General features: G+C 32.1%; 1 protein-coding gene across 3 annotated transcripts in view; it reads left to right on the forward strand.

Annotated features, from left to right (window-relative positions):
* The window catches only part of LOC127726618 (beta-1,4-N-acetylgalactosaminyltransferase bre-4-like), a 40,197-nt gene that overhangs the window by 16,918 nt on the left and 6,213 nt on the right, over nt 1-17,066 (forward strand). For all 3 annotated transcript variants that reach the window (XM_052234038.1, XM_052234036.1, XM_052234035.1), the window contains exon 3: nt 13,646-13,878. In XM_052234038.1, coding sequence (XP_052089998.1) covers nt 13,646-13,878 — 233 coding nt within the window. The remainder of the gene's footprint in view (nt 1-13,645; nt 13,879-17,066) is intronic.

A 17,066-nucleotide genomic window follows, 5' to 3' on the forward strand; every position in this document is an offset into this window, starting at 1 on the left:
CAATCAAAAATGTCTGAAACAGTGGCGTTTTCAATAATCGTATTTAATACTGCAGCACCTTTTTGAACACAAACAGTACTTTTACACAAGGAAAATAATTTGTCAAACTTAAATATTTAATAATGAAACATGAAGCTATATTACGAAGGCTAAAACTTCTTGTTAAGTAATATATGTTTTATACGGCAACATCTTTCATAACAAAAACAGTATTTTGGTAGTTTTTATAGTGAAAAAAAATAATTTGTCAATCTTAAATATTTGATAATGAAAAATGAAGATATGTTATGAAGCTAAAACTTCATGTCAAGTTATCTGTTGTTTGGGGAGAATAAACATATTAACATGATAAATCAATTAACTTTGTAAACAATTTTTGAGAACGTACAAATGGCATGAATTTAAATAATACACAAAGTTGAACCCCCATCCAGACCCTCAGTTGTCCATTAAAAGTTACGTTTTAATATTGACCTTTTTTTTTTTAACTTTTAGCGATATTCGATTTAAAAATAATTGATAGAAATAGACTGTTTTGGTCCTTCATATTTTTATGGAAGACTTAAGGACATATATATATATATGATTGTATAGGAGGTGGCAAAGAAGAATTATTCAGATTTTTACATAAATAGGAATATCAACATTGCATGTTTTTCAAAGATGGTCGAATGAGTCTCATTGGGGCCTCTAGTTTTCTAACGTGAATACTTCCCATATCAGTATTAGGACTGAAAAAGACAGCCACTAACATAGGTGCTAGATCAGAATTAGGTAGATTTTCTTTGGACTCTTATATAAAAACTCAAACACTCATGTATTTTTATAGAATAAACGGTAATGATATTAATCCCCTGGTTAAAGAATCTCTACAAACAAACATAAATTTACATTCCGCATGAATTTATTCTTGGTACTCATTTGCAGATAAATTTTTTAAAGATATGAAAATAAACCCAGAAAATTACTATAATATTTATGTACCTTTTGAACAATAAAAAAAACGTGTTAAAATGTAATATTAAAAAGTGCGTTTCAGAGGAATATGAACAAACTACTTAAAATAAACTTTCAAAAATTGGATTCCTCATCCAAACTTTGTCTCTATGGGAAACTAAAAACTAATTGTCAGTCCGAGGAATATTTAAATTGCAATAATTTTATACATAGGCAGTTTCTCTCAAAATTTAGACTTAGTGATCATTCCCTAGGCATTTAATTTGGGAAGGTACAGAAATATTCCAAGAGCACAAAGGTTATGTAAAAAATGTGGAGTCCTAGATGACGAATTTCATTTCTTTTTGTATTGTGACATTAACATATCATTGCGTTCTAAATTTTTTGCTTATCTAAAAGACTATGTACTATTATTTCAACATCTTGATGCATTTAATAAACTAAAACACATTCTAAACCCCATCCCTGAACTTGTTTGTCATATTGGAGTCTTTATTAAGCAGTCTTTAGAACGCATATGGTCTGGAACATCCGTACATCGCAAGTGATTAAAATTTGATATAATTAGTAGGTTATAACTACTAAGAAAATCTAAAAAAAAAACACTTTTAAATTATAAAGTTAAGTTGATTTTTACATAAAGAGGAAGAAGACACGAGCAGCAACTTTGATTTTTTTTTCGACAAACTTGACATCAGAGTAAAATTTTTATTTTAGAGTTGTCAATTGAAAATGTTTGCCTACCAGGTTATTTGGATCATCCGTACGACCTATTAACTGATTAACCGGAAGTAAAATGGGTGTTCAAAGGTCTTGTTTAAAGTACTCTGCAAATTCATGGTATTAGAGTCTGGTGATTTTCTTATCTAAATCTGACACCTAGTTTATGCAATTTCAGCCAATTTTATTTCAGAGTGTTTTGATCAAATTTCATCTTCAAAATTGTTTACAGTGACCTGCTTCTTCTTCTTCTTTCCTCTATATCTTCCTCCAATAGTTGGAGTACACCAACCTTACTGAATTAAGGTTGGTTAATCCTTATAAAAATTATTAAGTGAAAACCTAACTATTTAAAAATAACATTATGTACAGTTAAATCCCTGCAAAGATACTAATAATAACTTCTATGTACATTAAAAATGGGTCACAGTTTAAAAGTTATTAATAAAATTTTTAAAAATAAAAAAGTTTTGAATATTATTTACAGGGTATGCATTATAGTAAAAAATCTTTACATTTACTAAACAATGTTACAGCATATATGTTCCAGACCATATGAGTATTTGGACTGTACACGTACGGTCTGGACATGGAAAGGAATATGCATGAACAAAACATGTAAATGTAAAAAAAAAACTAATGTTCCTTGTGGGCGAGAGTGCCAGAAAGAAAAGAAAAAATTCATTTCAATTGATTGACTGATCGCTTATTCACTTTATTCATGTACTTGTAACAATATGAGTTTAAGATTTTAACAAATGCCTGTCTAAAATCAACCAATATGGTCCATATACACAATTTCTTTCATTTCTATTACTAGTAGTACCAACATAACGTCCAGTTTCAATACAAAGGTTATGTGAAGACAAACGAATCCTTGTTATACATTTACCAAAAAGTACAGGAATGCATTTCTGTAAATAAAATTGCAAAACTACATTTGTTACCACATACTTATATAATCTACACTTTACAGAAGAATCTAATAAAAAATGTAACTCTTGGTTACTAGACCGTACGAGTATATTATACTCATACGGTCCGACCGTACGCGTATGGCGGGACCGTACGAGTATACTTATACGGTCCGGACCGTACGCGTACGGTCCAAATACTCTTATGGTCTGGAACATATACATATACATGTAGCATTGTTGAAATAAAATATTTTTTACTTGTACTCATCATGGGTAAGATACAATACAGAACCGCATCCGCGTATAATTTATTCAAGTCATCTTCAACGCATTCTGAAACAAATACATTTTCATTTTTGAAAACCAAACAAACATGCAAACAAATGAGTGATGGAAATCTGCTTAGCACCACAAAATGCTTGTGTGGGATTCTTTATCATTATTTTGATTTCAAACAAGAACACTATGGTTTAAAGTCTATTTTTGAGATGTTACGGACCGTTTTGGATGCTGTGGAAATTTAGTTTTAGTTTAAACATATTTTATTTACTCAAAGTAAAATGGATTGGACACAAGTAAACCATACTTATGAAGCCCGCCATGCTGTGGAGTATACATAACAGACACTGAATGGATTTCTTTCTAATGTTTTATAAATATTTGCAAAAGAAATTTGAATGTCAAATATAGACTTCAAGATATGTCAGTGTCTCCAGCATATACATATAAAGAGAAGTTGGAGTTTCTTGTGGATGTACAAATGTCAACTAGAGAATACAAATAGAGCACCATAGCTAGATAACTTTTCAGAAATGTTGTCTGTTTGATTGATAGAAAATCGCAATACAAAGATCAAATTTATGGGAATCAAAATTAGATACTTTAATCTTTTCATTTATTAAAAATATAATTCAAGCTGATAAGAAATACTTTCCAAGAACAAAAGTCCATGCTTTTTATTAGATCTTACTATCGGGAGTAAAAAAAATGCGAATTGAATTTTTTGATAATTAAAAAAAAATGTGCGGAAAGTTTGTGGACTTTAGCGGAAATTTGTTGTGGACTTTAGCGGTGTTGTGGATTTTAGATGTATTGCATGTGGACTTTAACTGTGCCACAAAGGGCGATGAGTTTCGATTGGTGATGAAAACGTTTTGTGTTGGGTGACTTTGACGTTGGTTAAAGAGAAAAGAAATAGTGATACTGTGTAGCAATGGTGTTTGTTCCTCCCGAATGAACCAATTCCTTCCCATTACATACTTTAGTCAAAGTTTTGTTTTTCTTCATTTTGCATCCGTATGTTTTTTGATGGTACAAAAACACAAATAATATAACCGAACATAATTATAGAATCTCCAAATAAGGATTTTTTAGGAGACAGTTGAAACTTTGTCTGTATATGTATCTTTTCAATCTATATCATTTAGTTTAGAATGAAAAGGGTTTTCCTATGTGTGTATTTCCCACATAAGATTTTTAACAAGAATAATTTTGATGTTAAAATTGGTTTCAAACGGCATTGCATGGTTAGTTGATTATTTATATGCTTTTTATTTTATATGGGGGTTTTTATTTGGTTTTTCTACATGGATAGATAGTAGGTTTCTAAAATTTGACTTTACGCAAAAAAAAGCAAACATAAAACAAAATCTGTAGGTTTTCTTAATAAATAATGGTTTGGCTAATCAAAAATGTCAGAAACAGTGGCGTTTTCAATAATCGTATTTAATACTGCAGCACCTTTTTGAACACAAACAGTACTTTTACACAAGGAAAATAATTTGTCAAACTTAAATTTTTAATAATGAAACATGAAGTTTTATTACGAAGGCTAAAACTTCTTGTTAAGTAATATATTTTATACGGCAACATCTTTCATAACAAAAACAGTATTTTGGTATTTTTATAGTAAAACAAAAATAATTAGTCAATTTTAAATATTTGATAATGAAAAATGAAGATATGTTTAATATGAAGCTAAAACTTCATGTCAAGTTATCTGTTGTTTGGAGAGAATAATCATATTAACATGATAAATCAATTAACTGTATAAACAATCTTTGAGAACGTGCAGGTCACCACCTAGTTCATTGTAATTCACTTACAAATCCGGACTTCAAAATGCGCTTTTGTGTTTATAAAACAATTACTACTTTGAATTTTAAATAGAAAATGCTTTTAAAAGATTAAACAGCACATGGACAGCTCTATTGAAATGCAAATATTTGTCTTACATCTCCAAAATTGTAGTATATATTGAAAAGCTTCAGAGTCAATCTGATTAAAATACATATCCCGTAAGCGGAGCGTGGACAAATGGTCTGTTTATCAGTGTAAATGCTTGGAAGGTTAAAATCCAAAATTATCTATTTCTATCCATTTTTTGGTTTTTCAGAAGAAAACAATCAATATGACTTAAAGTTCATAAAAAGTCAATACACGTAACTTTTATTGGATTAACGAGGGGCTGGATGGGGTTTACAGAATAGAAAATAATTGGAAAAAGTGCAGAATAAAGGCTTAAAAAAATAAAGAATATAGAGCAAAATATGCAAAAAATAAATAATAGAGAATAATGGTGTGCTAAAATATGAAGAATAGAAATAATCGTCAACAAAAATAAAGAATAGAACAAATGGCCCATGAAATTAAATAATACAGAAATGATGGACCCCCATCCAGACCATCAGTTGTCCATTAAAAGTTACGTTTTAATATTGACCTTTTTTTTTTAACTTTAAGCGTTATTCGATTTAAAAAGAATCGATAGAAATAGACTGTTTTGATCCTTCATATTTTTATGGAAGACTTAAGGACATATATATGATTGTATAGGAGTGGGCAAAGAAGACTTATTCAGATTTTTACATAAATAGGAATATCAACATTGCATGTTTTTCCAAGATGGTCGAATGAGTCTCCTTGGAGCCTCTAGTTTTCTAACGTGAATACTTCCTATCATTATGTTCTCATTTCTGATTGCAATCTGTACTATCATTGTACATGTATACAATATCTTTCATTCACAAATATAAAATTGTCGTCACATTTGGCCATGTCAGTTCATGGACAGGGCGTTTATTTAAAATAATCATTTGGGAAACAGCTGTGACTTTTGATTTGTTATTTAGATAGTGGTCAATATCATGTAGGTAATTTGAAATATTTGTTTTCTTGTGTTTTCTAAAAAAAGCATTCCGACAAACCAAATTCAATTAAGGCTACATATCTGAATAAAATTGGCAAACAATGAATTATATAACACAGAATAAAGAAAGAAAAATGTTCATAAAATTACTTCAAATTTGTTTTTTAATTCATAAATTTTGTTTAAAGATCTTTTTTTATATAATCAAATATTCTAGCACTGACTGAATAAAACAGACACAAGTAATGGATATCAATATTGTTTTTTGATATATTATAACTTTATATTACTACTTAAAGAGGAGCAAAGATGTCTTTTGTCCTTGTATTGCGTTTGCGTGCTAGAATGTCTTTTGGTGATCTTAGATAAAATAGAATAACAACACAAACATAATTTATGAACTTTTGAAAATTGAGAAATTAGGATTTGTAAGGCTACTCAAAACTTATGTCATACTACATGTATGGTCATGTATGTATGTCGTTAATCATTAGATACACTCAGTACTGTTGTTAAGTATGCAAGATAAATTGTTTAACAAGAATTATTAAAAAGAAACATGGCGTCAAACAGTAAGGAGAGTTTAAAATATGGATTTGTTTTATTTGGGTGAAAGTTAGTGTGTTTCTTTTTGGTTGGTTGAAGGCTTCAACTTGATGCAAGTTTTTTTGTAAAAGCACCAGCGCCGATCTTACAGCAATAGTTTTAATATTATGATTAACATATAAAAAAAGGCAGTTGCTATGTGTCCGGCCAATACAATGCGCATGTCACTATTTGTGTGTGCGTGTGCATGTGATATTATCTTCATCAGCACCAGGGGGTCGCAAATTATATATATGGACATTTAAAAAGCAATGTTTTGCAATCTTTAATTGTTAGGCCCCAATCTTGTTACTGACACTTGAAATTGTTGTTTTCTTCATATAATTATAGCCCAATGTGGACAACGTATATGATTTGAAAATTTTTCCATACATATTCCATATTTATTTCTATATCTATGGCTTCACATTGTAAGAAGAGGGACATGAGAAATTACTTGTAAAACAAACTTGGGTCGTGATTGACTCATGCATTTGAAGTTAACGTAAGGATTTGGTCTAGTTGAAAAGGATACAAAATTGTTATGTCTGAAGCTGTCAAACAGAATTATAGACCCCCTTAACATAAAGTTATCAAAATTTTGAGTGAGAGGTGGTAGATGTTTCTATAATGTTTTCCCCAAAAAGTAAACAACACTGTTAAAATCTTATTAGGAATCCCAGATGGGATTTTTCTTTTTTATTTGCATTTATTGTTCTAACTGAGAAATACGTGAGGAGGTCGGGGTGACACATGGTATTCCTTTTTCCAAATCCCCCTATTTTCTTTTTTCCCCAGATCCCACCTTTGTTGTCCCCTATATTCCATATCCCCACTTTTTACAACCTATATCCCACATCCACACCTTTTATATCCCACTTTTCCTTGTGATTTCTGTTATTTTTTAGTCCCTTTTATAAAATTAGATCTTTCTTTGAAGTTCATACTATCGTATTCGCTTGTCAAATTCTGAAACTGGAAAATTTATCACAAATATTGATATCGCTGTTTTTAGCCATGATCTCAAAATTGTAAATCAGTGATCGGATTACACGTGACCCCCTGGTTCTGCTGAAGATAATATGACACGCACTTCACGCACATAAAGTGACATGCGCATTGCCATGGCCGGACAAATAGTCCTAGCACTATTCGTCCGGCTAGCCGGACAAATAGCCGCTCCGAAAATAAAATGGCTAGAATATTTCCTACCACATTTGTTTCTAAAAGAAAGTAAATAAATTTATTTAAAAATATAATTTGACATAGACACTTCCGATTTATTAAAAAGATACAGTGCATCCTCGTTTTAATGGTACCTGAATTTAATGCCAACATTTTAGCCAAATATTTTTTTAGCAATGTATCGATTGATAAACTATATATATAGGAGCCTCTGGCATTTGTTAGTCTTGTATGTTTTTTAATTTTAGTTCATTTATATGTTTTGGAGTTTAGTGTGACGTCTATTTTCATTGAACTAGTACATATTTTTGTTTAGGGGCCAGCTGAAGCCCGCCTCCGGGCGCCGGATTTTCTCGCTGTGTTCAAGACCCATTGGTGGCCTCTGGCAGTTTTCTGCTCTTTGGTCGGGTTGTTGTCTCTTTGACACATTCCCCATTTCCATTCTCAATTTTAACAATTTGGCAAAGGGGTCTATGGTAATTTCATAGTGGCGATAAGTGAAGGCGTGGCAATAATGAGGGGCACTGGTATAAATGAATAGCTGTTGGGGAAAACAGGTCATATAATACAGAACTGGACAATCTACAGGATAAATAAACCATCTTATTGCAGAAAAAAAATAATAGGAAAATTATTTTCATGAGAATTTTAGAGAAGAAACGTTACTTTTAAAGAAAAGAAAAATGCCCTTGAAATTTAAAGAATACAGAAATTACGGACCACCTCCTTATCCGGTGATAGGAAGACGAGAAGGGAAGAAGAGTGTTAACAAACTGCATAAAAGTGTCTATTAAGACTGTAAACTGTAAACTAAATTGTAACATTGAACTCATATCAAATGTACAAGTATTTATCGTGAGGAATATGAGATGATACAAGTATAAATAGTATAAGTGTTAGAGGGTGATCATTTATAACAATCAACTCTTAAAATGAATAATCTCAATGACTTTACATAGAAAGAGGTAGGGTCCATTTCCACTTATTTTTTAAAGTCTGCAGATTAAAACTTGAGGGGGGTGGGGTGGGGGGGGGGGGGGCTTTAAATTTATTTGTATTTATAAATTGAAAGACTGTGTTGTAACGAAAAATAAATCCAAACTAACAGATTTATATTCTTAACTTAACAGATAAGTATTGTTTTACAACAATTTGTCACAACAGGAAATGTAAATACTTAATCTAATAACCAATTTGTTTTAGAAGACAAAATCAATGTAATGCTTGATATTATTACATATTTTTATGACACAATATATTGGTTAATTAATCTTCTTGTATTTACAAATCACAACAAGACATTGTCCTTATCATACCTAGTCCCTTAAAAAGAATATGTTGGACTTCTCGAGTTGTTTTTTCCCGGTTTGACCTAGAACAAAAAATTGAGAATGGAAACGGGACACCCGACCAAAGAGCAGAAAACAGCACAAGGCCACCAATAGGTCTTCAACACAGCGAGAAAATCTGCACCCGGAGATAAATTTTATAAAAAGTGTACTTCGGTTATCTAGAATCTTAAATTATTTTTTAATTGTCTTCAGAAAACCGAACACATAATATATTATCTTTCAAGAGACATTCAAATAAATCTAACGTTGTTTGATAAATATTTACATTCAAATGAATGACTTACAGAATTTATGTTCCGTCATGAACTCTGAAAAAAAATCCTCAAATTCTGTACTCTCCACAGGTTCTATCATTTTCAACTTTTAAATATATTTGGCCCAAATTGGATCACATAATTTAGAAGTGCAAAATAATGTAGCTCAGAAAACTTTAATTTTGGACTTTTTTCCAGCGACTTGGGGAAAACCAATCTGATAAACTGGTAAGGGGCTCAAATTTCGTTTGCTCAGAGTATATCCACAATAGGCTAACCGCGGATTACCTTGCTTTGCTTCTTTTAACATCTTAGTGTGAACGCTCCGGGTGAAAAAAAAAAGCGCATAATAGGCAAACCGCGTGTAAATCCGCTACGCTTCTTACAATGATCTAAGTGATTGAGGACCAAGTCGTGCAAGGAGCCCCGAGTGATAAACTCCGTATAAATAGGATAACCGCGGATAACTCTGCTACGCTTATTTTACTATCTTAGGTGTTTGAGGAACGAGTCACCCGAGGATCCCCGAGTAATACAATCCATGATAGGCAAACCGTGGGTAACCTCTGCTACATTTCTTTACTTTCTTTAAGTATTTGAGGTACGAACCACCCCAAAGCCTCCCGAGAGATGAAAACCAAGGTTGGAATGTATGCACCTGCTAAGATAAAACAAAAGTTTCACGAAACAATATTTTTTTTCATTACATCAAACTTTATTATGATTTTTTGTTAATAAAAAAACGAAATGCCACGTTATACTATGTCATCTGCAGCTGTGCAATACTATGGTTAATCTGTAACTACAAAATTAATGCACAGTAAAATCGATATTAATTGATATTTACATGATTTAAGTTGACTTTGTAATAATCCTTTGTAGTGCTCAAATATTGATTGATGGGGTCCCTTTCATCAATTACACTACTGGGCGTGCATATCAATTTAATGAATTTGAGAAACCGTATAAAATGTGGTGTTTTGGGATTGATTATTTTCGATTGAATTTTAGTTAGGATATATAATCTGAGACCACAAAAATTCATTATTACATTTTGTTAGCATTCAGTCAATTAAAAAAAAAATAACACCAGCGATTTTTCTAAAACAATTGCCTGTTTGAAATATAGTGTTTGTCAAAACATATACCTTAACCTTAAAAGAACTAACTTTATAAAGATCAAATGTTTTTTGTCATTTATTACACACAAGATACATGCTCATGACAAATTATTAATGCAATACGAAACAAATAGGAGTCATTTAGTATGCAAAGTTATGTTAAAACAAAAAAACATGAAACCTAAAATACAACTGGTGAAATCTGGAAACTTATCCAGTTAAATCTGGAAACTTATCCAGTTAAATCTGGAAACTTATCTAGTTAAATCTGGAAACTTGTCCAGTTAAATCTGGAAACTTGTCCAGTTAAATCTGGAAACTTGTCCAGTTAAATCTGGAAACTTATCCAGTTAAATCTGGAAACTTGTCCAGTTAAATCTGGAAACTTATCCAGTTAAATCTGGACTAGAAGTCTTTCATCATCACAAATGTTCAGCTTTTTCTGTTTACATTGTTTAATGGTTTTTCACTTTACGTTGTTTTAACATATTTCTTTTAAATTCCTTCTGTCGTGTAAGGGAGCGACCATTTGATTTTTATTGGGGGGAGGGGGGGGGGGGGTGGAGGATGAAATTTGAAAAAAAGGCAGGACAGGAGTTTTGAGCAAAAAAAAAGGCAGGATGAGCAACTTGGCCAAAAAAAAAAGGCACGATAAACTAATAAAGTGCTCCCGTAACCTTGTATGCAGATGCCTTATGTTACGAAGTTTCTGTCTGTCATATGTCCATTGCCCTTGACCTCATTTTCAAGGTTCAGCGACTGCGTGAAAAAAAATATTAGTTTTTTTTTGTCATGTGAATTTCTCACTTAATATGAGTAATAGGATAACTATATATGGGTTCCTTGCAACGTCTACATGTCCGTCAAACAGGGTTCACCTGGCCTCGACCTTATTTCATGGATCAGTGATCAAGGTTAAGGTTACGTAATTAGGTCCGTTTCTCAGATACTATAAGCAGTAGGTAAAGTATATGTGGTGCATAGAATAATTGTAAGGAGTACATGTCAGTCGAGTACATGTCAGTCTGGCAGGTGTCATATGACCTTGACCTCATTTTCATGGTTCATTTGTCAATGTTAAGTCTTTTTGTTTTGATCTGGGTTTTTTTTTCAAACACTATAAGCAATAGGTCAACTATATTTGGTGTATGGAATGGTTGTAAGGGGTACATGTCTGTCTTGCAGGTATCATCTGACATTGACCTCATTTTGATGGTTCATTGGTCAAATGAATGTTAATTTTTTGTGTTTTGGTCTGGGTTTTTTTTTCCAAATACTATAAGCAGTAGGTCATCCATATTTGGTGTATGGAATGGTTGTAAGGGGTACATGTCTGTTTGGCAGGTATAATCATCTGACCTTGACCTCATTTTCATGGTTCATTGGTCAATGTTTAGTTTTTGTGTTTTGGTCTGTTTTTCAATTACCACATGCAATAAGTCAACTATATTTGGTGTATGGAATGATTGTATACATGTCTGTCTGACATAATTTATGACTTTCAACATAAAATTAATGGTCAGTAAAGCAGGCCAGACATTTCAGCGTGTGCACTCTTGTTTAAAAGTCTTTGAGTTGCTGTCTTATTGGCATATTCCCCACTTTTTATTTCGTTCGTAAATAAACATACAGGATCATGAAAACAGAAATTGACACGTATAATTTGGTTCTAGCAAATTGAGAAACTAATTAAACTTCAAATAAAAGATGATATTTTTTCTTAAAAGAAACAAACAAGTAACACAAACTGCAAAATAATACCCGTTGAGACTCAGTCAAGAAAATCGTTAAACTTTTCTTTATAATTTATTATGTGACAATATAATTGAAATGCATTCAACATTTTATTTATGTAAAAGTAAAAAAAAATTCTTCACATGCGCAGAATCATATTTTAACGCTTATGAGGGGGGAAAACAATAGGAAGCGAGTTAGTGTTTAAGCGCTTTCGTCTATTAGTATCTGTATAGGGACTTATCAAGACTGTCCGTTGTTAAGGTATATCATAGTGATATATACAAGTATATTATTTATCATTAATTCACATAAAATATTGTAAAAACCAAAATTTATTTTTAGACCTACTGCTAGAGAATTTTAACCTCAGTATCCTGTTTTCTCGGAAAAAAGTTTACATGTTAACATCAAACAATGTAAATTAGGGAATGAACGTCGGACTTTACAAACCGGAATATGTTAATATGTATGCCTAAGGCAGTGAGTCCTCCGAGGTTTTTATCTAATAATTTGGCGTTTAAGTCTTTGAAAGTTGTGTGATGATGATGCATGCTCTTTGTATTCTCAATTCTCTTTAATTCATACTTAATTTGGCCTTCTCATATTTTTTTTATTCGAGCGTCACTGATGAGTCCTTTTATGAGGCAATGCGCGTCTTGCGTACAACATACTAAGCCTGATATCTATGATGAGTTTATTTGTAAGTCACTGACCATTCATCTTTTGTGGTTTGTCGATTAAAAACATTCACTAATGTTTCTATAATATACAGGACAAGATTGGTATATTTTAATCAATGTTTTTTTTTCTAAAACTTCAATAAGAAAAAATCATCTAGACCCTCATAAATAACATTCATACTGAGCAATTAAGTTTTATTGCACGATTTTTAATAACCGACTTTTTTTTATAGTCCTTGAATTTGTTTAATGAGTGTGTTTATGTACATGTCATGTTTTTTTTATGTAAATGTCATAAGTTATAAAAGCTTTAAGTCTCCGAAAAACTATTGCTTAGCACAATATTACTGACAGCAGCTATCGCAGGCGTGATACAGGGTTCCGCGGAACCCCTTTCGTTTTTTTTTTTTCGCTTTGTAAACAAAGCAGATCAAAGCAATGTTCTAATTTCAATTAGAATATTAGGTACATGGGTTTGACGTCTCAATATTGAATTTGAAACGTCAGTTGAATTTATGAGGTTCTGGATTGGGGTTAACTGAAGAGAGAATAAAGGGCGAAAAATATAAAGATTAGGGAATAATGAGGGTGCTAGAATAGAAAGAAGAGGAAAAAGTGAACTAAAAAATAAAAAAAAAACAGAAATAAAGGATACCCAATCCTTATTTATGCTACACTGCCCGGGAGATCAGAATGGGTGTTTCCATTCATACCGAAGCTGTCTGCAATCAAATGTAACAAAATCTTTAAACAAGTAAATTTATATGTATGGTCCACTTTAACTCGCGAACACTTTGTTATTTTAGAACGTATTTACTTTATCAAGTATAAATAGTTGCCTTTCGAACGCAAATATCCAAAACGGCATATAACGGTTAACATACTGTCTATAGCGTCCTTTAACTACTGTTTAAATGTTTTGACTTTGTTTTCGAGAAATACTGGCCAAAATATACATAAATTACTTATGCGCTTTTTTCTATTTTCAGTTGGCGCTTTAGCAACTTATTCCGACTCCCCAACATACTCTGACCTAGATAGACTGTATCCCTGGGTTCAAGATGGAGGAAGGGGAAAGCCGTCCTACTGTTACCCACGTCATCGTGTTGCCATCATCATTCCATACAGAAATAGGGATAGTCAACTACGGACATTTTTATACAATATCCATCCAATACTTTATAGACAAGAGTTAGATTATGGAATATATGTCGTAGAACAGGTATGCAATCTAATAAATCAATCAAAAATCGAAAACAGGGGGACCCCTCCCCCTTGGATCCGCCAATGCAATTATTATGGTGAACTTTGGTGAGACGGAAGGGTAAGTAGTGTATGGACTATGGACTGCAGTTGTCACTCCTCATGTGATTTATTGCAAAATTTGTCTATGCAGCTTATGACATTTCATTCTTTTTTTAATCAATTTTTTAGCAAGGACGGGACCGAACTTGTGGCGTTTTATGATTGGACTCTTTACTAAAGTCAACATGTTTCAATAAGATTTGTGAAAGTTATTTAATATGCATTGTGAATTGTCGCTTGATAAGGGGAAGATCGTTGGGGTGGGGTTTCGGGAGTGAACAAGAGGATTACTGTCCTGGTAATCTGGTAAGAACTGTTGATAATTAACCTGTCCAAGACATGAATGGAATTAATAGTATGTCTCACAAATTGCACATAAATATTGTGTACTAAATAAAAAAAAAATGTATACGATATAATTTCTTCCTTTAATAATATGACAATATGAATGGTTATTTTATTGTTCGATAGCCTGAGAGAATTGTTTATGTGAAAAAAAATAATAATCCTAATTTCAAATCCTACTATAAAAGACTGACTTTTCGTTTTTCATTTCGAAAGTTTTGCGGACCCTATCGTAATTTAGTTCACCTTTATGGAACATTTGTGTCACGGATGACCACGGATATGCCCCATTTGTCGTAACAACCTTTCCAACCTCCTTTCAACACGTGTGACATGACAGCATGCAATTTATCAACCCGAATAATCCAGTTCTCTACGATCAATCCGTCTTCGAGAAACGGTAGTTGATAGAGGGCGCTGAATAATTCGAGTTAATGGAACAGGAGCTGATTTGGTAAATAATTTTGTAGTCTTCCTGTTTGTTCAGACAGAACCAATAATAAAAATAGTAATATATGGATTGTCATAACACGAGACCGTCGGTGACAAAATACAAAACAATATCTTCATTGTTAAAAAAAATCATATATAAAACATCAAAAACTTCCATACAACATTTACAACAATCGGATAATCAAGAATCCTTTGTCCTCAGTTTGGTTGACCTTTGAAGACATATTACATGCACGTTGAACATTTGTTGGATTATGAATTGAAACTTTTACTTTTCAAGCAAAACTCATGAAATCACTATTTTGATAACCTTATATAGTTCATTCAAGTTATTGTTTCTTACACATTGACTTCTTTTCGCATTTGAAGAGCAAATGAAATTCATCATCTACAGCACAACTAAAGTAAAAGTGACGTAAACACCGGAGATCCCCCATGCGTAGTAACAGATGAAAATAAATAGTCAATCCGCAAAAAAATCCTCCTGACTCCCCCAGAATATCAAATAGGCGTCCCCTAATTGTCAAATGCTTGACTTAAACAAATATGTTTTTAAAATTAGTGTTCATTAATACTTATTGGTTCCATTTGTTTAATTCTTAAAAGACAATTAAATCAAAAAGGTTTATGACAAACATTAGCTAAATATAAACACTTGTCAAACAGTAATATATATACTAGTATATATAGTTATCTATTTACATGCATGTATACAATGTGCGTCTATCTCCCACCTTGCCATGCAGCACCGTTCCTTGGTGGCTTTTGTAGTTAAGTTAAATATCCAATACATTGCCAATTTATCTTAGGAACTTTTTCATGTTGGGGTGTACCTGAGAAGGAGGGAAACACTGTTGAACGTATATATATTTATATATGTGTGTGGTTCGCTATTTCTTTTCTTTGTATACTAGACTATTGTTGTTTCTTTTTGTTATCGTCTTATTAATGTCTTATATTGTATTATGCTCCTTGTGAGCCCATCTAATTGAAATAAAAACATCTTCTATACAGCGTAAACGAAACAAAATAGATGTTTACGACTGACCAAACAAGACAGCAAAACTAAAAATCAGTGGCGGATTCAAGAGAGGAAGTAGAATCAGTGGCGGATTCAAGAGGGGAAGTAGAAGGCGTGTGCCCCCTCTTTCAACGCCCCCGCTTTGATCGGACAATATATCATTAAATTTTTTAAGCATAAAGTCGTCCAAAACCCGTATTTATTCTGGATCCGCCCATGACAATCGACTTATGAAATAAAATATGCATTTCCTTATTCACTTCAGTAAATAGTTTCGATAATACAAAAATAGTAAAAATAGTATGAATAGCAACTTATAGCGATTAAGACATTTTTATTGTCATGGTAACATGTGTTACCATAATTGTACGTGTTATTATCCCGTGTGTCTAATGGGACAGATAATTTATAGACTGGCTCATTTCGTGTGAATAAATTGTTAAATTGAAATATTTTCAATGGTTTGCCCTTTGTTGGCGTCCATTTCCATGCATTTAGAAATACAAAAGGAAACGATACACGTGTTGACAATAGTTGCACATAGTATCAAATCGGCAATGCTATACATTTCATTTTCTTCATATTTAAAAAAAAAACTACGAGTCTATGTTCATAATCTTAATCCAAAATTGCATCCAGATATTTATATTAAATGCAGTCTTGACCAAAACTTTATCCATTTAGATGGTTGAAGGAGGGAGTATGGTAATTAACGTACTACAAAATACCTTAGTGTATCTAGCTATGACTACGTACATTTTTGTATTTATACATCCCACACAGCCACAAGGAATTCCTTCTATACCCCGTCAACATACATACAAAAAATTACATAAAAAAATAAAGACTGAGCAACATGAACACCACAAAAACAGGTTTTGAATATTGAATAGAATTGTGAAGGCATATGTTATGTGACTAGTTTGTACATGTGAAATACCTCGAGAAACACCAGGTGTTCAATTTAACAACCGTTTATTGGTGGGTTGCTATAATATTATGTATCAACATTTGCACCTAATCTACTTTTATTTACATAAATGTCTAAATAATGGTGTGAGTTATGGATGGACATTATGACGTATTTATACATTAATAATTATTGTTGTCTTGTTAACCTGGAGGGTGATTAATCATGCTTATTAAATTTTTACTAATATTATCATCGAGTGTAAGTGGTATGACCAAGGTCCAATGTATTTGTTTCACCCAAGGGGTCAAATCTAAATTATAAGTCGTTGGAATTTTGAAATTTAATATTCTAATTAAGAGACTTACAAAAACTG

Source organism: Mytilus californianus, unplaced genomic scaffold, assembly GCF_021869535.1.
Source record: "Mytilus californianus isolate M0D057914Y unplaced genomic scaffold, xbMytCali1.0.p SCAF_18, whole genome shotgun sequence".
Taxonomy (NCBI): Eukaryota; Metazoa; Mollusca; class Bivalvia; order Mytilida; family Mytilidae; genus Mytilus; species Mytilus californianus.